General features: G+C 44.1%; 1 protein-coding gene across 2 annotated transcripts in view; it reads left to right on the plus strand.

Moving 5' to 3' along the window:
* thsd7ba (thrombospondin, type I, domain containing 7Ba) overlaps window positions 1-25,251 on the plus strand; it is a 1,218,118-nt gene that overhangs the window by 457,056 nt on the left and 735,811 nt on the right. For both annotated transcript variants that reach the window (XM_085986643.1, XM_085986644.1), the window contains exons 4-5: window positions 1,295-2,096; window positions 7,320-7,568. In XM_085986643.1, the coding sequence (XP_085842769.1) occupies window positions 1,295-2,096; window positions 7,320-7,568 (1,051 nt within the window). The remainder of the gene's footprint in view (window positions 1-1,294; window positions 2,097-7,319; window positions 7,569-25,251) is intronic.

Below are 25,251 nucleotides of genomic sequence, written 5' to 3' on the forward strand. Positions count from 1 at the left end.
CTAACACAATGGTACAGGTTTAGGCTGGTGTTAGAACATTGTTAAAGGGAATTATATACAGTTATCCAGAGTCATTCAGTGCTTCTGCCACACCCTCCTGTATTTCACTGTTGTCGCCCTATAACTATCCCCTCCTGTATTTCACTGTTGTCGCCCTATAACTGAATGCTTGTTGATTGCTGCTCTACATGGGTTGCACATGTTTAACACCGAGGCTATTAAGACTCCGAAGTCACTTTCAGCCTCATCCTTAGTTATTTCAATGCCATTCATGGAAGTAAGTATGTTATCTGTTTTTCCTTCTTAGGTGTAGCACGTTATACTTATTTGGATTAAATTTCATCTGCTGTCATTCTGTCCACATAAATGTTTTCTCCAACTCATTCTGTAATTTCAGAGCTGTCTCGTCCAATTCCACTGCCCCCTCTAGTTTGGGATCATCTGCAAATCTGACCACTTTGCATTGAGTTTCGGAATCCAGGCCATTTATGTAAATTACAGACATCCCACTTCGTACTTCCACCTCACTTTGACCTAAGTTGTTTAACAAGTACTTGCACATTGTTTTCTACCCGTTGGCCAGTATCTTATCCATTTCCTGTATTTACCCTGAATCCCTACAGCTTTGAGTTTAATCAATAGCCTTTCATGTGAAACTTTATTAAAAGCCTTTTGGAAGTTGAGGTTCACCTATTCTTCACGTAGTGATCAACGCATGAAATGGACTTAAGGTGGAATAGTGGAGGTGAAAGCTCTGGAATCATTTAGGGAACATCTTGGGTGCACTGTGGGGTCTTTCTGGATGAAAGATTGGTTGAACGGTCTTTCCATTTGTATCCCTCTGGTGATGTAAAGGATGTGGAGATCCAACATCATAATCTTCACTTTTTCCTTTCCTTTACATCTGAGAACTAGGTGCCCCTGGGGTATAGGAGAGGAATAATAGGGCCATTTTTGTCAGTCATGTTTTCTACATTTCAATGTATAAAGCAATCTAACATGTCTTGTTTATTTTTCCAGCTCTTTAGCTACTGACCAATGGAGTGTTTTCTCAAATTGCACCAAACCTCAGCTTTTAATATTTGTTTCAGGCTGTTCATAACCTATAATTTCTTTGCTATTTTAGTATTTAGGACACCTGAGTGCAGATTACACTCAAGCAAATCATGCCTGCTACACATTACCACACAGTTTTTCCAAATGTGTCTGAGTCTACTCTTTCTATTAAAGACAATACTGGATGTGCTCTTTCATTTAAGCTGATGTACCTACTCAATTTGTTTTCTATTTTTAGGCCAGTGGGGTCGATGTATTGGTGAAGACTGTGGTCCAAATGGAGTACAGAGTAGAACAGTGTGGTGTGTCCACGTTGAAGGTTGGACAACGCACCATTCCCACTGTAAGTATGAAGAGAGACCAGAAATTCAGAGGGACTGCTTCAAGGTGTGTGACTGGCACCAGGAACTGTTTGAGTGGGAATTCTCGAAATGGGGAGATTGTATACTTCGTATTACTTCTAATAAGGTCAAACCAAGGACCTCCGCTTGTGTCACTGCACAGCAGGGGCTGCAGCATAGGAAAGTACACTGCGTACGAAAATCCAACAGATCGCTTGTGTTAGATGAAATTTGTGAATTCTTTACACCTAAGCCTGCCTCGGACCAAGCCTGCCTCATTCCCTGCCCACAGGACTGTGTGGTGTCGGAGTTCTCAACCTGGTCAGCCTGTAGCAAAGGTTGTGGGAAAGGATTACAACATCGTGTTCGTTCGGTATTATCGCCACCATTGTATGGTGGTAAAAGCTGCCCATCTCTAACAGAAACTAGGAGCTGTGATATACAGGTCTCCTGTCTGGTTGGGGAGGATGAGTTTCAGTACAGTTTAAAAGTAGGTCCCTGGAGTGACTGCAGACTGCCACACCAAAGACAAATCTGGCAAAGTGGAAAAACAGTACTGAACTTTAGTTTGCAATCATCAGAAAAGAATCCTGCGAAGCATCCAATTCACCAACATTCCAAGCCATGGGATGTAGAGATAGGATATCAAACAAGACATGTCCGTTGTACAAGAAGTGATGGAAAGAACGCCATGCTGAGGTAAGGTCATTGTTTCAGGTCTTTACTTGTTCACAAATATGAGTAAAAGCAGTATGCTGTGGAGTAAACCCATCAAGTATTTTTCAGGCAATGTGTTAAATATATGAAATTTCACAGCTGTAGAGTAGGACAAAGGTTGAATAACTAACTGGATTTTTTTATTTTATTCATTTATGGGACCAGGGCGTCACTGGCAATGCCAGCATTTATTGCCCATCCCTAGTTGCCCTTGAGAAGGTGGTGGTGAGCCGCCTTCTTGAACCGCTGCAGTCCGTGTAGTGATGGTACTCCCACAGTGCTGTTAGGTAGGGAGTTCCAGGATTTTAACCCAGCGACGGTGAAGGATCGGCAATATACTTCCAAGTCAGGATGGTATGTGACTTGGAGGGGAACTTGCAGGTGGTGGTGTTCCCATGCGCCTGCTGCCCTTGTCCTTCTAGATGGAAGAGGTCGCGGGTTTGGGAGGTGCTGCCGAAGAAGCCTTAGCGAGTTGCTGCAGTGCATCTTGTAGATGGTACACACTGCAGCCAAGGTACGCCGGTGGTGGAGGGAGTGAATGTTTAAGGTGGTGGATGGGGTGCCAATCAAGCGGGCTGCTTTGTCCTGGATGGTGTCGAGTTTCTTGAGTGTTGTTGGAGCTGCACTCATCCAGGCTAGTGGAGAGTATTCCATCACACTACTTGTGCCTTGTAGATGGTGGAAAGGCTTTGGGGAGTCAGGAGCTGAGACATTCGCTGCAGAATACCTAGCCTCTGACAGCAATCATAACTTAGAGAGGGGAATTGGTACTATTTCGAGAAAAGAAAATGCCTGGAAAAGCTGTTATAAATGTTTTTAAAGCTGTGCTGAATTTTCATTTAGTGCACAAGTAACACAACAACACTTTTGTGGTGCTAATTCACCATTGTGATCCTTGGTTAAATAACTTGCCTAGCAACTTGGCTGATGCAACAATACCCCTTAATTTGATTTCTTGGAAAACTTAACACAATTACACCATTTTGCAGCTAATTATGTTCAGTCACATTTTTGTGATTAAATTAACAAATTCACTGCAGTGTCCTGTAAACTTTACACCTACAATAAATACATTGTATCTCCCATGGCATTACTCACGCTATGTCAGAGGATATGATGCTTAATAAGCACAGGAGCATTATACTATAATTCTGTTGCTATGTCTCCTTAAGGTCACAAGGTCTAATTGCTGTAAATAATTCAATTAGAGGTAATTCTTCTTTGGGACATCCTCAAGTCAATTAGAGGTTAATTGTTTCTCTGTAGATTGGCAGCTGCTTTTTAACCCCTAGCATTTCCCACAGTCAGATAAAAATTATTGTTTTTCATCTGTGAGAAAGTGTGATGTCTGCAGTGTGACAGGCACATTCAAAACTATATAAATAGATAAGTTCGAGTGGACATCATAAACAAGAATAATACTTACTATTGAATCATAAACTGAAGAAAACTAATGTTTAAGTATCTCAGTTTTTAATTTCAAGTAACTATTGTAGTATTTTTTAAATATTGGTTCATTGTGACAGCCCAAATGAGCTAAGCCATTCCTCATACAATTAGATACATATCTAATTTAAATTTATCCTTTTAACATCCTTTTTATGGTGTGGAAAATTCTTGGTATATTCTTTACACTGACAATAAAAGCCAATCCTGATTTAGTCAGGCTGCAGTATCTCTCAATGCATTCCCTTATTTGGAATGCTATCACCATGCTGCTGTAACCTGCTTTCTCTAAGCCTATTGCCGTTATAATCTCTAAGAATATTGTCTTTTCAGAATGTATTGCTACCCTCTCTGAAGTTACATAACCCTTCTGAATGCTGCCGCTATTGTTCTCCAGATTGCCATTGATTCTCTTTACAAGGTCACCATTACCTATCCATTCTCCCATACAAATATGCTTCAAAAATTTCACATATCACCCACAACATAATTGAAATGCCTGCACATGAAGCACAGATATGCTATATGACATTTTTATGATCCTTCTAAAATGCTGTTAAACTGAACATTTGTCACAGAAAATACACCTCCCTGCCTAAGCACTAATTCTCGCTTCTTGCATATGCGCCAGATGTTGTTGCACTAAGCAATGGGAGATAATAATTAGTCTAAATTCTATAGCGGATTTTTTACAGGGTTATAAAATAGCATCCAAATTATCTGTTTAATTTCAATTAGTGTGAATGGACACACATTAAAGTATACGAGGAGGTATATTAAGGTATAGAGACAATAACAGGGATATTCCTTACTAGCAAGAAGCACGGTACAATCTCAGTCTCTCCGATGAAATATTATTTGCAGCAAACCTATTTAAATTGGATTATTTTAATCAGTTTCATTCAGCTGGAAGCCAAAATGAATATTTAGGCATCATTTATCATATTTGCCTCCTGTGTCTTTGCTAATTTTCCTGCAAATATTTTCCAAGCTCAGAACATTGCATTTTTCTAACATTAACCCTGTGGGTTCTGACTTGCCTAAAAAGGCCAACATTAGAATAGTGAAAACCTGTAGAGTACTGGAACTAGCTATGAAGCTATGTGTACATGACGATAATTCTGGCAGGGTGGAATAGTACAAACGTTGTATGCATTTTTTTTCTAAGCTACCGCTACAGCAACTGGAAGACTTGTTCCTGCGCTGGTTAGTGATATTCTTATCCAGTAGCTGCAAAACTACCCATGCAGAAATTTTCTGTAGTGCTGTTGGCATCAGCCCTATTGCCAATACAATAACCTCCGCAAGATCCTGCAAATCCATTGGCAGGATAGACGCACCAACGTCCGTGTTCTTGCTCAGGCCAACATCCCCAGCATCGAAGCTTTGACCACGCTCGATCAGCTCTGATGGACGGGTCACATTGTCCGCATGCCCGATACGAGACTCCCAAAACAAGCACTCTACTCGGAGCTCCGGCACGGCAAGAGAGCCCCAGGTGGGCAGAGGAAACACTTCAAGGACCCCTTCAAAGCCTCCTTGAAAAAGCGTAACATCCCCACCGACACCTGGGAATCCCTGGCCCAAGACCGCACAAAGTGGAGGAGAAGCATCCGGGAAGGCGCCGAACACCTCGAGTCTCTTCGCCGGGAGCAAGCAGAAGCCAAGCGCAGGCAGTGCAAGGAGCGCACGTCAACCCAAGCATCCCACCCACCCGCCCTTCAACCACCGTCTGCCCCACCTGTGACAGAGACTGTAGGTCCCGCATTGGACTAATCAGTCTCCTGCGAACTCATTTTTAATGTGGAAGCAAGTCATCCTCGATTCCGAGGGACAGCCTAAGAAGATGATTGCCAATACTATACACCACAGTACTAAGACCAATCTATGGTGTCAAATTAATGAGTATGTAAACTATAATTCATATATGCTGATTTAGCAAACATTCCAGCTGTCGCTGGCATTTTGGCACCAGGGTATAGAGCGGGAGGGCCACACGATCTGTTGGTAACTAAAGGGACAATTGCATCCTCTCCATTGAGGAGCAGTTAATTAGCTCTTGAACTGTTTTGCTGTTTATTTTTGGAATTCCTGCCACATTGGAGCAAGGGTCTGCACTGCAGTTTTATTTAATTTCTGCTGGCCACACATGGCCATTAATTGAAATTAAACAGATAATTTGGTGTTGTCTGCCTGGCTATGCCTCCTCCAAGGTGATCATCAAGAAAGAAAGGAAGACATTTATATAGCACCTTTCGCAACCTCAAGACGTGCCAAAGCACTTAACAGCTAATGCAGTACTTTTGGTTGAGGGATAAATATTCACCAGGACAACAGGGAGAACTCCCCTGCTCGTCTTCAAAATAGTGCCATGGGACTTTGATTTAATGTCTCATCCAAAAGAAAGCACCTCCAACTGTGCAGCATTTCTTCAGCATTGCAAGCCTAGATTTTGTGTTTACATCTCTGGAGTGAGACTTGAACCCCCAATCTTCTGATTCAGAGGCAGGAATGCTACCTACTGAGCCACAGATAACATCTTATATAGACCACCCCAGCTGATACAGCCAATACAGTGTACAGCCAACAAAGAAATAGCGTACTATTGTGGCAATGAACATTTAGTATGCATTCAGTTTTTCTCCCAGCAGTGACGCACTAAAATCCTGGAGGTAATGGTCTACTAATTTTTTTGGTACAATTATATAATTAACTCTGCCACAAACATGAGCAAATCATGTTACTATGTTAGCTTATTAATGTAAAAATGCTACTACATTTCTGCTATTTCTAAATGCATGCTAATGAAAGGACCAGAACATGTAAACAATGGTTGCGGAGTTAACTAAAGCCACGGGTAAACTCTTTTGGCTGCTGTAGTTCCTGAGTGCAGCCAGCACAAGGTTTACATTAAGAACCTAGAGATTCTTATTTATGAATTTACCAACCATCGTGCTCAACTTTGTCGGTTCGCACATCAGGCAGGCTGTATTAAAAGAGATCAGCCAGGAAATTATAAGATAGCAAAATACTGCAGATGTTGGAAATCCGAAATAACAACAGAAAATGCTGGAAAAACTCAGCAGGCCAGGCAACATCCGTGGAGAGAAAATAGAGTCAACATTTCGGGTCAAACCCTTTGTCAAGACTGAAGGCCAGGCTGGGAGAGAACAAAAGAGAAGTGAAGAGACATTAAGAAGTATTCAAAACGAGACGAGATGGTGATAGGACTAGTGGAGACAAAAGACGGCTCTAGATTTTTTTTTCTCTCCTACATGGCAGCTGTCTCCCATTCTGCCAGCGCATTTCACACCTAATCTAGAGCCGTCTTTTGTCTCCACTAGTCTTATCACCATCTCGTCTCGTTTTGAATACCTCTTAAAGTCTCTTCACTTCTCTTTTATTCTCTCCCAGCCTGGTCTTCAGTCTTGACAAAGGGTTTGACCCAAAACGGTGACTCTATTTTCTCTCCACGGATGTTGCCTGGCCTGCTGAGTTTTTCCAGCATTTTCTGTTGTTATTCAGGAAATTATAAGGTTCAATGAAAGCATTCAACCAAATAGTGGGGTAACTAAAGTGAGTGGTCACTGGAAAAGTCTAGGTTAGTGGGACCCATTTAATCTTCTACAGCAGTGTGAAGTGTTCTGATTTATGCAAAGTTATAAGTTTTTTAGTAAGGATTTATGTCTCATGAGTATACTTGAAGTCTATTAGATTTTGTAATACTGACATACAGTCATTGGTTTCTGTCTTCTTTAGCCTTTGTATCCATGACGACAACCCTGCGATCTTTCAATCATGCGTTATGTCCAGTGACTGTGGATTTTCTGAATGGTCTGGATGGAGTTCATGCACTAAGACTTGTCAATCGTCTGACTTTTCTCCGGGGTACAGAAGCCGGATTCGATTTATAAAGCATGTCGCTATAGGGGGTGGCAAAGATTGTCCCAATCTCGAGGAAAAAGAAACTTGTAATATTGGAGGGGAAGGATTACCCCAATGTCCGAGGTATGTCCTATCTATGACTTCATAGTTTTCAAAAACAATATTAAAGGTTTAAATCATACCATATTTATAGTTTATACCTACAAACAATTCTGTCACAGCACTTCGCACAAGGGAATTCCCATTAACTTCCATTGCTTTGAACTGAAGGTCAGACAACGCAAAATTCTCGACACAGGGGTTGCGAGATCCTTGTGTGAAGCATACTTCAGGGCCAGCAGCGAACGCCATCACTTCGTTGCTGACCGCAAACTCCGGGCCAATATCAGTTACAGTAAACTTACAGCTGATTAATTTTTATCATGCTTTTAACTGGTTTGACCGTTGAAATACAAGGTGTGGCCTAATCTATGTTGAATTCTTGTTTATTAGCAGCTTTGAGATTAATACTTGCAATTAAGAAACCAGAAACCAGCTAGTGTGGAAATAGAAATAAAAACATTGCAAATTAATGGGCAAAACAATTAGAGCATTGGAAGGGAAGGATAATACAAGCTTGTGATTAAAAAAAAGTGAAAATACTACTTAAAAGATTAGTGTTTTGTTAGCTGCTGTGACAGAGCATTCATATTTCAACTAAAAGGCCCAAGTTTGGTTTCCAGCCTCAACTGAGAGTCAAAGTTGAGAATCCTTACTGGCTGCGATTAGCTGGTTTACGGCTGAGATATTAAATGGTGCATAGTGCAACAGCAGAGTGTTATAACCCGGGGTCAAACTTGGGAAAACTGGCAGGCCCACCCCTGCTTCACAGAAGTGTATCTTCTGTCAGAATCTCATGGAGCAGCACTGATAGCAGCTGGGGAGAGGATTATGGTAATTGCATCCTAGATTGGTTCACCTCTTTCAGCTGAGTGATAGTACTGAGGCTCCATATAGGGGAAATCATACAACTCCGTCCTGGTGTGGGAGAAATGGGTTTTGCTTCCTGGGACACTGGCATCAGTACTGGGACAGGAGAGAGCTGTTCCGTTGGGACGGACTTCACTTGGCCAGTGCTGGGACGAGAGTCCTGGTGAATCGAATAACTAGGGCTGTAGAGAGGGCTTTAAACTAATTAGTGGGGGGGAGGTTTTAAGAGAGCGAAAAATAAAAATGACAGCGGAGAAGGCAATAGAGCAAGGTAGCAGTGGGGGAATTAAAAACCAGAGCATGTCAGGAAGGGACAGAATGTATATAATGATAAAGGTAAAGTAGTAAAAGGGGTAAAAACAGGAATAAATTGTCAGAAAACATATTTGAAAGTTCTTTATCTGAATGCACGCAGCATTCGTAACAAAATTGACGAGTTGACAGTACAAATAACTACACATGGGTATGATCTGGTGGCCATTACAGAAACATGGCTGCAAGATAATCATGACTGGGAACTAAACATACAAGGGTATTTGACAATTAGGAAGGACAGACAGGAAGGAAAGGGAGGTGGGGTTGCTATGTTAATCAAGGATGGAATCACTGCAATAGTCAGAAATGATATTGGGTCAAAGGGTCAGGATAGTGAAATAGTTTGGGTGGAGATAAGGAATAAGAACGGGAAAAAGTCACTAGCGGGCGCAGTCTATAGGCCTCCTAACAGTTGCAACTCTGTTGGTCGAAGTATAAATCAGGAAATAGTTGGGGCTTGTTGTAGTGTCCGTGTATCAATAACACACGGACTGCAGGAGAACGGTAATAACAGGTGTTTACTGAACAGAGGGTATGCTGGAACTAACTGTACAAATTACTACACGGTGTTATATACAGGTGTGGTCACTACTGGTACTGCAGTATACAGGGGCTGTAAAAGATAGTTCCTCTCTTAAGGTACATACATTACAATTCCTCCCCTTTTAGATAAACAGTACATAACATTCATTTAACAATTAAATAATAACTAATTACAATTACAATTTTCTTGTGCTATATATATCAGCTGAAAGTAATCATTTATAAATTCAGTTTTTGAGGAGGCTTCCTGATCCTGTCTGGATAGCGCCTTTCTCGAGTATCCTGTTCTTGCGGCGGAGTCGATTCTGGCTCATTGTCATTGGTTGGTTCATCAGCTTCCAATACCACTGATTCTGAGGTAGACGCAATCTGCACTTCGGGTTCATCACCAGGTGCGTATGATCGTGGCATGGGTTTGACTTGTTCCTGTGACTCTAGAATCTGGTCAGCATAGCGTCTCACGATGCTCTCTCCAACATCCACTGTGTACATTAGTGGTCCCTGCCGTGTGCATATCGTTCCTGGCTGCCATTTTTCTGTTCGGTAGTCGCGGGCCAAGACTGGTTGCCCTATCTTGAAGCTCCTGGTTGGCTTCTCATTGATGTGCTGGAATTGCTTATTCTCAACATCTCGTCTTCTGTTTGGTTTGAGCAAATCCAGGCGACATCTTAACCTTCGGTTAAAGAACATCATGGCTGGAGCTTGGTTGGTGACTGCATGTGTCGCATTCCGGTATGCAAACAAGAAATTATCCACCTTGTGTTGCAGTGGTATGTTGTCGTTATACATCGCCTTTATTGCTTTTTTAAAGGTTTGAACAAACCTCTCAGCCAATCCATTTGTGGCTGGATGATATGGGGCAGATGTGTAATGCTTTACCCCATTATTCCTCAAAAACCTCCGGAAATCCTCGGACACAAACTGTGGTCCATTGTCGGAGCAAATTTGTTCTGGCAAGCCATTCCTGGCGAAGATGGTCCGTAGGACTGCAATAGTTTTCTCCGTGGTGGTGGAGGACATTTTGATGACCTCTGGCCATTTCAAATGTGCATCCACGGCGATTAAAAACATTGAGTCCTTAAATGGACCAGCAAAATCAATGTGTACCCATTGCCATGGAGATGAGGGCCACTCCCATGGGTGTAGCGGGGCCTGTGGTGGAGCGTTTTGGAGTTTCTGGCATCCTGTGCAGCTCTTGGTCATTTCTTCGATTTCTTTATCGATTCCCGGCCACCACACAAACGCCCTGGCTAGGCTCTTCATTTTTACCCCTCCCAGATGACCCCCATGAAGCTCATTGAGCACTCTATCTCTCAACTTGGGTGGAATTACCACTCGGGATCCACACATCAAGGTCCCCCCAGCACACTGACAGCTGTTCTCTCCTTGGCGAGAATGCTGGCAACAGTGAGTCGCCATGTGCTGGCCATCCCTTCACCGTCAAATCATAGACCAGAGAGTGTGTCGGGTCATTTCGGGTTTCCTTCTCTATACTTGAGTTTGTAACAGGTAGACATTCGACTATGGTCGAATGGAATATCTCAACAGGGTCCACTGCAGGTGCTTCCTCCACCGTAGGCAGCGGCAAGTGCAACAGCCCATCAGCGTTTCCATGCTGTTTCGTGCCCTTATACTCTATTTCGTATTGATGTGCCCCTAGAAAAAGGGACCATCTTTGCAGCCGTTGCGCCGTCATCACCGGAACGCCCTTCTTTGGGTTAAAAATGGAGACAAGAGGCTGGTGATCAGTCAGTAAGGTGAATTTCTGCCCGTGCAGATAGTAATTGAACTTCTTCACCCCCCACACCAGGCTGAGGGCCTCCCTGTCAATCTGGGCATAGTTACGCTCGGCTGAGGTTAACGAGCGTGACGCAAAGGCTATTGGCCTCTCTGAACCGTCAAGGAATTTGTGCGACAGCACTGCTCCAATGCCGTAGGGAAACGCATCACATGCCAACCGAATCGGTAGTGTTGGATTGTAGTGGGCCAATACATCTTTTGAAGTGATTAGGCATTTACATTTCTGAAAGGCACGCTTACACTCATCACTCCGTTTCCATGCTACTCCAGTTTGCAGCAGGGCATTCAGTGGGTGCAGAATTGTAGACAAATTTGGCAAGAACTTATGGTAGTAGTTCACCAACCTGAGGAACGACCTCAGTTGCGACACATTTTCCGGTGCTGGAGCCTTGACTACTGCCTCAATCTTGTCTGGGGACTTATGTAACGCCTCTTCATCAATCACGTGGCCACAATACGAGACTTGTTTCCTGAAAAACACGCATTTGGGGCGGTTGGCTCGTAGCCCATATTCTTGTAATCTAGTGAGCACCTGCTCCAGGTTGGCAAGGTGTTCACTGTCATTTTCGCCCGTAACCAGGATGTCGTCCAAATAACACTGGGTCCCCGGGATCCCTTGCAGGACTTGTTCCATCGCCCTCTGCCAAATAGCCGGAGCTGATGCTACCCCGAATACCAGTCGGTTGTACTGGTAAAGACCTTTGTGAGTGTTTATCGTGAGGTATTTTCTAGATGCTTCTTCTACCTCCATTTGTAGATACGCTTGGGCCAGATCAATCTTCGTAAAGCATTTCCCTCCAGATAGTGAGGCGAAAATATCTTCTATCCGCGGAAGTGGATATTGTACTGTGTGAAGGACTGGGTTCACAGTTACCTTAAAGTCCCCACAGATGCGAACCTTCTTCGGCTCCCCAGGCGTGCTGCTCAATGATTTCTTCATTACAGGAACGATGGGTGTGGCCCACTTGCTCCAGTCCACCTTGGACAGCACACCCGAACACTCCAGACTCTCCAGCTCTGCTTCGACGGCTGGGCGGATCGCATACGGTACCGGTCTGGCCTTAAAAAAAATTTGGATTTGCATTATCTTCAATTTTTATCGTTGCCGTTACGCCTTTTAGAGTCCCAAGTCCTTGCTGGAACACCTCTTTTGCGTCAGTTAGAATTTTTGACAGACGTCCAGGTGTGACGTCGTCATCCTTTTTGTCAGCCACAGGTAGCGCCTGAATGGAATGCCAATCCAATTGTATTTTTCGGATCCATTCACGTCCCAATAATGGTGGTCCTCCATCTTGTAGTATATATAGATACAGTTTCTGTGTTTCCTTGCCGTTGTATTTAACGGGCACCCTTATTTTTCCTCTGGGGTAGACTTTTTGCCCAGTATATGTCTTCAAGACAATGGACGTGTCCTTCAAGGGTATGTGTGAGAATAGCTGCTCGTAGTCTCGTCGATTCATGACTGTTAGGGCTGATCCTGTGTCCAATTCCATCTTTACTTGGGACCCTGCTATCATGAGGGTGACCCAAATGGTTCGGTGATCCTCCTTTGCAATCACGTTGTGTAACTTTAGACAACTTAGTCTCCTGCTCCCGGAGTCATTATCACTCTTCTGATCTTCTGAACTACTGTCCGTCATCTTTTGTACTTTCTTGTACTTTTCCTTAGTAGTTCTTTTAGTATTGGTTTTCCTTCCCGACCTGCAGACTCGTGCTATGTGTCCCACTTTTCCACATTGCCTGCATACTTTGTCCTTAAACCAGCAATCCTTCTGGTCATGGGTTGTTCTGCCGCAGCGATAGCACTTTTCTGCTCCATATACCATTTCATTGGTGCTATATTCTTGCGGTTTCTGTTGTATTTCCGCAGCTCCCCGTGCTGCTGCTTCGTAGGATACTGCAACGCTGAAAGCCTTTTCTAGCAGAAGGTCCTTTTCCGAAAGTAGTCGTTTCTGGGTTCCTTCACTCTGGAGCCCGCAGACAAACTTATCCCTTAAGGTATCTGCCAGTCCTGCTCCGAACTGGCAGTGTTTCGATAACTTGCGTAGTTCCATAAGATAGTCAGCATTACTTTCGTCTTTGTGCTGGTTTCTTTTATGGAAGTTGAATCTTTCTGCTATCAGCAGCGGTGTAGGGTTTAGATGTTCCTGTAAGATATTGACAATCTCTTCAAAGCTTTTCTCCATTGGTTTAGTTGAGGTAATTAAATTCCGCAATAGGCCGTACGTTCTCGCGCCCATCAAATTCAATAATACCGACGCCTTCTTTTCATCGGCCACCTCATTTGCCTTGCAGTACACGTCAATTCTTTCCACATACGTGGTCCAGTCTTCTATTTCGTTGTCGAAAGCAGTGATGCTGCCACTCTTCGGCATCTTGGGTGGTTTAAAATGGCACCTCCCGTGCTTTTCCATCTTCCCCAATGGATTAAAATGGCACCTCCCGCACTTTTCCTTCTTCCCCCGCTGCTGCCAATGCTGCTCCTAGTGTTCTAAATAGTAATGGCGGCGCCTCGCAGCTTTCTGCGCGTCTCCCTTTTGTTAATTAATTTTCTTAGTTTTATTCTTCTTCGACGCTGTCTGTTGAATCCGTGTGTTAATGGAGACACGGAATGCAGGAGTTGATTTAACAAGTATTTACTGAACAAAGTCTGGAGATGAACTAACTATACAAGACGCTATACAGGCTTATATACCCGAGTGGTCACTACCGGTACTACAGTACACAGCTTCAAAAAAACATAGTTCCTCTTAAAGGTACATACACTACAATTCCTCCCCTTTTAGATAAATAGTACATAACATTTTTACATGAACAATAATCTGCACATTTGCTGAAGTTAATCAATTACAAATTCAGTCTCTCTGGAGGCTTCCTGACTCGGCCCGGATAACGCCTCGGTGGTGTAGTAGGTTTCGGTGGTGTAGTAGGTTCTTTTGGCAAGGTCGATTCGGCTTGAATGCCAGTGTCGGGTTCATCTGGTTCCAGTATCACCGGATCGGAGGTAGATACTATGGGTATCTTTGCTTCATCACTAGGCGTATAGAGTTGTGGTGTAGGTTGTCCCTTTTCGGATGACTCTATGATCTGGTCAGCATGGCGCCTTATTATGCTTTCTCCAATGTCCACGGTATACATCAGCGGTCCTAGTCGTGTGCAAATAGTTCCAGGCTGCCATTTCTCGGTACGGTAGTCCCGGGCCAAAACTTGTTGACCTATCTGGAAGGTTCTAGTTGGCCTTTCATTCATGCTTTGAAATTGCCGGTTCTCTACGTCCCTTCTGACGTTTGGCTTGATCAAATCCAGCCGGCATCTTAGTCTTCTATTGAAAAACATTATGGCTGGAGTTTGGTTTGTAACCACATGTGTTGCATTCCTGTACGCAAACAAGAAGTTATCTACCTTATGTTGTAGATTTATGTCTTCCTTACCATGGCCTTTATGGTCTTCTTGAAGGTCTGGACAAACCTTTCAGCTAATCCATTGGTGGCGGGATGGTATGGGGCGGACGTGTAGTGCTTAACCCCATTGTTTTTTTAAGAACTTCCTGAATTCTTCGGATACAAATTGCGGTCCATTATCAGAACAGATCTGTTCAGGGGGCCCATTCCTGGCGAATATGGTCCTTAATACTGTGATGGTTTTTTCAGTGGTGGTGGAGGACATCTTTATTACCTCCGGCCACTTGGAGTGTGCATCCACCGCGATTAAGAACATTGAGTCCATAAATGGACCAGCAAAGTCGATATGTACCCTTTGCCATGGAGATGAGGGCTACTCCCATGGATGTAGAGGGGCTTGTGGTGGGGTGTTTTGGACCTTCTGGCATCCTAGACAGCTCTTGGTCATTTCTTCGATGTCTCCATTGATACCTGGCCACCACACAAACGCTCTGGCTAAGTTCTTCATTTTCACTCCACCCAAATGCCCCTCGTGAAGCTCCTTTAGCATTTTATCCTGGAGTTTGGGTGGAATCACCACTCTGGATCCACACATCAAGGTTCCTCGGCACACTGACAGCTGTTCTCTTCTTTGCGAGAATGCTGGCAACATTGGTTCGCCATGTGCTGGCCATCCCTTCACTGTTAAATCGTAGACTCGTGAGAGAGTTGGGTCATTTCTTGTTTCCTTTTCAATGGTAGAATTTGTCACTGGTAGACATTCCACTATGGTCAAGTGGAACATCTCCACTGGGTCCACTGTAGGCGCCTCTTCTACCGTTGGCAACGGTAGGCGCGATAACCCGTCAGCATTCCCATGCTGTTTTGTTCCTTTGTATTCTATGTCATATTGGTGTGCCCCTAGGAAAAGGGACCACCTCTGTAGCCTTTGCGCTGTCATAATGGGAACGCCCTTTTTAGGGTTGAATATGGAGACGAGGGGTTGATGGTCGGTCAACAAGGTAAATTTTTGTCCGTGTAGGTAATGGTTGAATTTCTTCACCCCCCACACCAGGCTGAGTGCCTCCCTGTTGATCTGGGCATAGTTACGCTCAGCTGAGTTCAATGAGCATGACGCAAAAGCTATCGGCCACTCCGAGCCATCAGGGAATCTATGCGATAATACCGCTCCCACGCTGTAAGGGGATGCATCGCACGCCAGTCTGATTGGCAGTGATGGGTTGTAATGAGCCAACACTTCCTTGGACGTGATCAAGCCTTTGCATTTATGGAAGGCACGTTTACAGTCTTCGCTCCATTTCCAAATTACTCCTGTTTGTAGCAGTGCGTTAAGAGGGTGCAGAACCGTTGACAAGTTCGGTAAAAATTTATGATAGTAATTTATTAATCCCAGGCACGACCTTAATTGTGAGACATTTTCAGGCGCGGGGGCTTTTACGACCGCTTCAATTTTTTCAGGTGACTTATGCAATCCTTCTTCGTTAATGACATGGCCACAATATGATATTTGTTTCTGGAAAAATTCGCACTTGGGGCGATTTGCTCGTAGGCCCCGTTCTCTCAGCCTCGTGAGCACTTGCTCCAAATTGGCAAGGTGCTCGTTGTCGTTTTCTCCTGTTACAAGGATGCCGTCTAGGTAGCATTGAGTCCCCGGAATCCCTTGCAGGACTTGCTCCATAGCTCTTTGCCAGATAGCTGGAGCTGATGCTACTCCGAAAACCAGTCGATTGTACTGGTACAGGCCTTTGTGTGTGTTTATCGTGAGATTCTTTTTAGAGGCCTCCTCAACCTCCATCTGTAGATATGCCTGTGCCAAGTCAATTTTGGTGAAACGTTTCCCTCCAGATAGTGAGGCGAAAATATCTTCTATCCTCGGAAGAGGATACTGTACCGTGTGAAGAATCGGGTTTACAGTCACCTTGAAGTCCCCACAGATGCGAATTTTTCTCTGTTCTTCAGATTTATCATTATTCAACGTTTTCTTCATGACCGGAACGATGGGTGTTGCCCACTCGCTCCAATCTACCTTGGATAACACGCCTGCCTTTTTCCAAATTCTCCAGCTCTGCCTCGACTGCTGGACGAATTGCATATGGCACCGGCCTTGCCTTAAAAAACTTGGGAATTGCCGCATCTTCCACTTTTATTGAGGCGGTGGCACCTTTCAGGGTTCCTAGTTCCTGTTGAAACACTTCTTTGGCGTTAGCCAAGATTTCTTTTAATCATCCAGGTATGACGTCATCATCATTTTTTTTCTTACTGGTCACCGTCAGTGCCTGAATGGAGTGCCAGTCTAAACGTATCTTTCTGATCCATTCACGCCCCAACAACGGTGGACCACCATCTTGCAGAACGTATAAATACAAATTCTGTATTTCCTTGCCGTTGTATACAACAGGCACCCTTATTTTCCCTCTGGGGTATACTTTCTGCCCCGTATATGTCTTCAAGATAATGGATGTGTCTTTCAAAGGTATATGCGGAAATAGCCGCTCGTAATCCCGTCGACTTATGACGGCCAGAGCTGATCCTGTATCTAGCTCCATTTTAACTGGGGATCCCGCTATCGTGAGGGTAACCCAAATGGTCTGGTAATCTTCTTTGGCAATTACATTATGTAATTTGAGACAGCTTAGTCTCTTGTTTCCGGAGTCGCTATCGCTCTTCTGGTCTTCGGAGCTACTGTCCGTCATCATTTGTACCTTTCTATACTTTTCCTGATTGACCTTTTTACTGTCAGCGGATTTTTTCCAGATCTGCATACATGTGCAATGTGTCCCATCTTTCCGCATTGCCTGCATGCTTTGTCCTTGAACCAGCAGTCCCTCTGGTCATGGGTGGATCTGCCGCAGCGATATCATCTCTCGAAACCCCGTGTCATTTCATGGATGCCGAAGTCCTGTGGCTTTTGCTGTATCTCTGCAGCTCCTCTTGCTGCTGCTTCGTATGATACAGCCACACTGAAAGCCTTGTCCAGTGTCAAATCTTTCTCAGAAAGTAGTCTTTTCTGTGTTCCTTCGCTTAGGAGACCGCAGACGAATTTGTCTCGTAGAGAATCTGCCAGTCCTGCCCCGAATTGGCAGTGCTTTGACAGCTTTCATAATTCGGTGAGGTAATCAGCGTTACTTTCATTCTTGTGCTGATTCCTTCTGAAGAATTTGAATCGTTCCGCTATCAGCAGCGGTGTTGGGTTTAAGTGCTCCTATTGGGTATCAACAATCTCCTTAAAATTATTGTCCATTGGTTTGGCTGGAGTGATCAAGTTTCGTAACAGCCCGTATGTCCTTGCGCCCATCAGATTTAGAAGTACCGATGCCTTTTTATCATCCGCTACTTCATTCGCCTTGCAATATACCTCCACTCTTTCCACATATGTGGTCCAATCCTCTATATCACTATCGAAAGCAGTAATATTGCCAGTCTTCGGCATCCTGAAAATCAAAAATGGCACCTCCCATGCTTTTCCTTCTTCCCTGCCGAGTCAAGCTGGCACCTCCCGCGCTTTCCCGCCGCTGCCGCTGCTGCCAACGCTGTTCTCCGCGGTTCCCATTGCGACCTGCAGCTTTTCGCGGTATTTCTATTTTTTAATTTTTTTATTTACACATATATTTTAAACAATTTCTCCGTCACTTGGAGAATCATTCCCGTCGGACCCTCTGGGACTTTCCCCTCCCTCTGCTCGGTCCGAACGCCGACCTGCTTTGCAGCACCGGCCGTCTCCTGTGTGCTCCACCCTCTGTCTCTGTTTGCTTCTGCTTTCCGACTCGTTGTCCGGCCCCGCTGCAGAGCCACCCGATCGAGCCCCAGCCCGCCACACAGGAAGGATCAGTGCACTACCTGCCACCAGCCCGTTTAGCTGGTGAAAGCAGTTTTTTTTTTTTTTCTTCGACCTTCGTCTGAGGAATCGATCTCCTTGAGGTGCTGCCGAATTGCAGGTAAGTTCGTTTCTAACTCGTCGCCACTGTTGAATCCGTGTGTTAATGGAGACACGGAATGCAGGAGCTGATTTAACAAGTGTTTACTGAACAAAGTCTGGAGGTGAACTAACTATACAAGACGCTATACAGGCTTATATACCCGAGTGGTCACTACCGGTACTACAGTGCACAGGGGCTTCAAAAAAACATAGTTCCTCTTAAAGGTACATACACTACACTGTCCACTGCGCGTCTCTTTTCCTTCCCCTTTTTTTTTTCTTAACGCTGCCCGGCTCTTGAGCACCGGCCGCGCCCTGTGCGCTCCACCCTCTCTCTCTCTTTTTCTTCCCGACGACGCTGCTCGGCCCCCTTGCTGAGCCGCTCGATTGAGCTCTAGCCCGCCGCAGTCCGGGAAGGGTCAGCGCACTACCTGCTACCATCCCGATTTGCTGGAACACCTTGACTGGAGAACCAAGCCCAGCTCTCCACAGCCTCCCCTGCGAATCTCTGAACTCCGATGGATCACTGGGCGGTTGCCCGCGGTTGACGCCCGTTGCTCTGGCTTCGACCTCCAAGAAGCTTCTTTTCAGGGATGGATCCCCGTGAGGTGATGCAGTACTGCAGGTGAGTTCGAACCTGCTCGTCGCCACTGTTGTGTCCGCGTATAAATAACACACGGACTGCAGGAGAACATAGAAACATAGAAGAAAGGAGCAGGAGTAGGCCATTCGGCCCTTCGAGCCTGCTCCGCCATTCAATGAGATCATGGCTGATCATCCAAATTCAGTACCCTGTCCCTGCCTTCTCCCCATATCCCTTGATCCCTTTAGCCTCAAGAAATATATCCAACTCTTTCTTGAATATATTTAATGAACTGGCCTCCACCGCCCTCTGTGGCAGAGAATTCCACAGGCTCACCACTCTCTGAGTGAAGAAGTTCCTCCTCGTTTCAGTCCTAAATGGCTTACCCCTTATCCTTAGACTATGACCCCTGGTTCTGGACTCCCCGGCCATCAGAAACATCCTTCCTGCATCTAGTCTGTCCAAACCTGACAGAATTTTATAGGTTTCGATGAGATCCCCTCTCAATTTTCTAAACTCCAGTGAGTATAAGCCCAATCGACACAATCTCTCCTCATACGTCATTCCTGCCATCCCAGGTATCAGCCTGGTGAATCTTCGCTGCACTCCCTCCATGGCAAGAACGTCCTTCCTCAGGTAAGGTGACCAAAACTGCACACAGTACTCAAGGTGCGGTCTCACCAAGGCCCTGTACAACTGTAGCAAGACATCCTTGTTCCTGTACTTAAACCCTCTTGCTACGAAGGCCAGCATACCATTTGCCTTCTTAACCGCCTGCTGCACCTACATGCTTACCTTCAGCGACTGGTGCACAATAACACCCAGGTCTCTTTGCACTTCCCCTTCTCCCAATCTATTGCCATTCAGATAATAATCTGCCTTCCTGTTTTTGCCACCAAAGTGGATAGCCTCACATTTATCCACATTATAGTGCATTTGCCATGTTTCTGCCCAATCACCTAACCTGTCCAAATCGTACTGGAGTTTCACGACATCCTCCTCACAGCTTACCCTCCCACCAAGCTTTGTTTCGTCTGCAAATTTGGAGATATTACATCCAATTCCCTCGTCCAGATCACTAATATATATTGTGAATAGCTGGGGTCCTAGGACTGATCCTTGCGGTACCCCACTAGTCAATGCCTGCCACTCGGAAAACGACCCGTTTATTCCAACTCTTTGCTTTCTGTCCGCCAACCAGTTCTCTATCCAAGTCAATACCTTGCCCCCAATCCCATGTGCCTTAATTTTGCACGCTAATCTCTTATGTGAGACCTATCGAAAGCCTTCTGAAAGTCCAAATATACCACATCCACTGGTTGTCCCTTATCTATTTTACCAGTTACATCCTCAAAGAATTCCAGTAGATTAGTCAAGCATGATTTACCTTTTGTAAATCCATGTTGACTTTGCCCGATCCTGTCACTGCTTTCCAAGTGCTCTGCTATTACATCTTTTATAATAGACTCCAACATTTTCCCCACTACCGATGTCAGGCTTACCGGTCTATAATTCCCCGCTTTTTCTCTACCACCTTTTTTGAATAGTGGGGTAACATTAGCTACCCTCCAATCCATGGGTACCGTTCCAGAGTCTATCGAGTTCTGGAAGATGACCAGCAATGCATCTATTATCTCTAGGGCCACTTCCTTAAATACCCTGGGATGTAGACCATCAGGCCCTGGGGATTTATCAGCCTTCAGTCCCATCAATTTTCCTAACACCATTTCCCTACAAATACTGATTTCTTTCAGTTCCTCCCTTTCATCAGATCCTATGTTCCCTGACATCTCTGGGCGGTTATTTGTGTCCTCCTTTGTGAAGACAGAACCAAAGTATGTATTTAGTTGGTCTGCCATTTCCTTGTTTCCCATTATAAATTCCCCTGATTCTGACTGTAAGGGACCTATGCTTGACTTCACCAATCTTTTTCTCTTCACATATCTATAAAAGCTTTTACAGTCAGTTTTTATGTTCCCTGAAAGCTTACTCTCATATTCTATTTTCCCTTTCTTAATTAATCCCTTTGTCCTCCTTTGTTGATTCCTAAACTGCTCCCAATCCTCAGGATTATTGTTTTTTCTAGCCAATTTATATGTCCTCTCCTTGGATCTTATGCTATCCCTAATTTCCCTTGTTAGCCACGGTTGAGTCACCTTTTTTGTTTTATTTTTATGCCAAACTGGGATGAACAAATTCTGTAGCTCATCCATTCGGTCTTTGAATGTTTGCCATTGCCTATCCACCGTCAACCCTTTGAGTGCCATTCCCCAATCAATCCTACCCAACTCGCTCCTCAGACCATCGTAGTTTCCTTTATTTAAATTGAGGACCCTTGTCTCTGAGTCAACTATTTCATTCTCCATATTAATGAAGAATTCGATCATATTATGATCGCTCCGACCCAAGGGGCCTCGTACAACAATAACAGGTGTTTACTGAACAGAGGGTATGCTGGAACTAACTGTACAAATTACTACACGGTGTTATATACAGGTGTGGTCACTACTGGTACTGCAGTATACAGCTGCTGTAAAAGATAGTTCCTCTCTTAAGGTACATACATTACACTTGTAATAAGGGAACAGCTATAATCATGGGGGATTTTAACTTTCATATTGACTGGACTAATCAAATTGGGCATGGCAGCCTTGAGAAAGAGTTCATAGAGTGTATTAGGGACGGGTTCCTTGAGCAGTATGTAACTGAACCAACCAGGGGACAGGCAATCTTAGATCTGGTCCTGTGTAATGAAACAGGATTAATAAAAAATGTCCTAGTAAAGGATCCCCTTGGAATGAGTGACCATAATATGGTTGAATTCCAAATTCAGTTTGAGGGTGAGAGAGTTGGATCTCAAGCCAGCATACTGAGCTTAAATAAAGGAGACTATGAAGGTATGAGAGTAGAATTGACTAAAGTGGACTGGGAAAACAGATTAAAGTGTAAGACGGTACAAGAGCAGTGGTCTACATTCAAGGAGATATTTCACATCTTTCAAGATAAATATATTCCACTGAGGAAAAAGGGGAGTAAAAGAAAAGACAGCCATCCGTGGCTTAGTAAAGTAATAAAGGATAGTATCCGACTGAAAACAAGGGCGTATAAAGTAGCCAAATCTAGTGGGAGGATAGAATATTGGGAAGCATTTAAAAGCCAGCAAACAATAACTAAAAGATTAATTAAAAAAGGGAAGATAGATTATGAAAGTAAACTAGCAAAAAATATAAAAACAGACAGCAAGAGTTTCTACAGCTATATAAAAAGAAAAAGGGTGGCTAAAGTGAACGTTGGTCCCTTGGAGGATGGGACCGGGAAACTAGTGGTGGGGAACATGGAGATGGCAAAGACGCTGAACAAATATTTTGTATCAGTCTTTACAGTAGAGGACACTAAAAATATCCCAACACTGGACAAACAGGGGGCAATGGGGGGGGGGGGGGAGCTAAAGATGATTAAAATCACTAAGGAGATGGTACTCAGTAAAATAATGGGACTTAAGGCAGATTAATCCCCCGGACCTGATGGCCTACATCCAAGGGTCTTCAGAGAAGTGGCGGTAGGGATTGTGGATGCATTGGTGATTATTTTCCAGAACTCCCTGGACTCAGGAAAGGTCCCGGCAGATTGGAAAACTGCTAATGTAACACCCTTATTTACGAAGGGAAGTAGACAAAAAGCTGGAAACTATAGACCAGTTAGCCTAACATCTGTGGTTGGCAAAATGTTGGAGTCCATTATTAAGGAAACAGTAACAGAGCATTTGGATAAACATAATTTAATAGGACAGAGTCAGCATGGTTTTATGAAGGGGAAGTCATGTTTGACAAATTTGCTCGAATTCTTTGAGGATGTAACATACAGGGTGGATAAAGGGGAACCAGTGGATGTAGTGTATTTGGACTTCCAAAAGGCATTTGACAAGGTTCCACACAAAAGATTACTGATCAAGATAAGAAATCACGGGATGGGGGTAATATACTGGCATGGGTGGAAAATTGGCTATCTAACAGAAAACAAAGAGTTGGGATAAATGGTTCATTCTTGGGCTGGCAATCAGTAACTCGTGGTGTTCCGCAGGGGTCAGTGCTGGGACCCCAACTCTTTACAATCTATATTAACGATTTGGAGGAAGGGACCGAGTGCAACATATCCAAGTTTGCTGCCGATACAAAGATGGGAGGGAAAGCAATGAGTGAGGATGACATAAAAAACCTGCAAAAGGACATAGACAGGCTAAGTGAATGGGCAGAGATTTGGCAGATGCAATATAATGTTGGAAAGTATGAGGTTATGCACTTTGGTAGAATAAATGAAAGAGCAAGTTATTATCTAAATGGAGAGAAACTGCAAAGTGCTACAGTACAAAGCGATCTGGGGGTCCTGGTGCATGAAACACAAAAAGTTAGTATACAGGTGCAGCAGGTGATCAGGAAGGCCAATGGAATCTTGGCTTTTATTGCAAGGGGGATGGAGTATAAAAACAGGGAAGTCTTGCTGCAGTTATATAGGGTATTGGTGAGGCCACACCTGGAATACTGCGTGCAGTTTTGGTTTCCATATTTAAGAAAAGATATACTTGCTCTCGAGGCGGTTCAGAGAAGGTTCACTCGGTTGTTTCCGGAGATGAGGGGGTTGACGTATGAGGAAAGGTTGAGTAGGTTGGGACTCTACTCATTGGAGTTCAGAAGAATGAGAGGCGAACTTATCGAAACATATAAGATTGTGAGGGGGCTTGATCGGGTGGATGCGGGGAGGATGTTTCCACTGATGTGTGAGACTAGAACTAGGGGGCGTAATCTAAGAATAAGGGGCTGCCCTTTCAAAACTGAGATGAGGAGAAACCTCTTCACTCAGAGGGTGGTAAATCTATGGAATTTGCTACCCCAGAGAGCTGTGGAAGCTGCAACATTAAATAAATTTAAAATGGAGATAGACAGTTTCCTAGCAGATAAGGGAATTAGGGGTTACGGGGAGAGGGCAGGGAAGTGGACGTGAGTCTAGATTCAGATCAGCCATGATCCTATTGAATGGCGGAGCAGGCCCGAGGGGCCGTATGGCCTACTTCTGCTCCTACTTCTTATGTTCTTACGTCCTTCCATTTCATTCAGGAGTGTGGGATAACCATCAACTTGGGTGTTATGGTATGCTTTCACACCAGTGGACAGTATCTCAAACTATGCTCTGCTCTGCTCATTTTAGGAGTGCATGGCTTTTCACTGAACTTAAAGGACAACGTTGAAATAATTCTAGAGCATGACACTATTATCAAGTCACTGCCCATTAAGTACTATTTGTGAGAGGTGAATTAGGACAAATAATAAATGCATGAAAATATCACTGATTTCTGCATCTTTCTATTTTCAAATCTTTATTGTAAAGAACAGCTACCTATGATTTTCGTCCTTTGAGATTTAAATAAAGAATAGAATAAGTTGATATTTTTAAGGTGGTATGGGTGGGCATGCTTCAACAGTAGTTATGAATTCACTATCTTCAGCTTCTGCATCCTGTTAAGGTATTCTCAAGTTCACATAAGGTAGCTGGGAAATACACAATATAGATTTACTCAGAAATACTACACTAGATCAGAGAAATACTCTACAATAATCTATATATAATATAATAAATGGTTAGCAATGCATTACATCATTGCGCTCAAGGCAGTAATTCAATCGAGCACATTGACAGTGAAGCTTGAGCAGTTCAAGAATGTCAGCAGAACTGCTTGATTGAATTACTGCCTGGTAATGCACTGCCAGGCATTTATAGCTCTTCAGTGCCGTGTGCAATGTAGATAGTCGCATTAATGGTTTCATTTCTTTACTGAAACATAGTCACTGAGAGAAGCTGAGTCAAAGGGTGATTTTACGAGTGTGTGTTGCTCCTGGCAGCGCATACTGGAATTTTTTTTTAGGTAAAAGAAAAAAGAAAGACTTGCATTTATATAGCACCTTTCACGACCAACGGACGCCTTAAAGCGGTTTACAGCCAATGAAGTACTTTTGAAGTGGAGTCACTGTTGTAATGTGGGAAACGCAGCAGCCGATTTGCACTCAGCAAGCTCCCACAAACAGCAATGTGATAATGACCAGATAATCTGTTTATTTTGTTACGTTGGCTGAGGGATAAGTATTGGCCAGGACACTGGGGATAACTCCCCTGCTCTTCTTTGAAATAGTGCCATGGGTCTTTTACGTCCACCTGAGAGAGCAGAGGGGCCTCAGTTTAACGTCACCTCCGACAGTGCAGCACTCCCTCAGCACTGCACTGGAGTGT

The sequence above is a fragment of the Somniosus microcephalus genome, chromosome 4 (assembly GCF_052327205.1).
Source record: "Somniosus microcephalus isolate GS21.2 chromosome 4, FLI_Smic_1.0, whole genome shotgun sequence".
Taxonomy (NCBI): domain Eukaryota; kingdom Metazoa; phylum Chordata; class Chondrichthyes; order Squaliformes; family Somniosidae; genus Somniosus; species Somniosus microcephalus.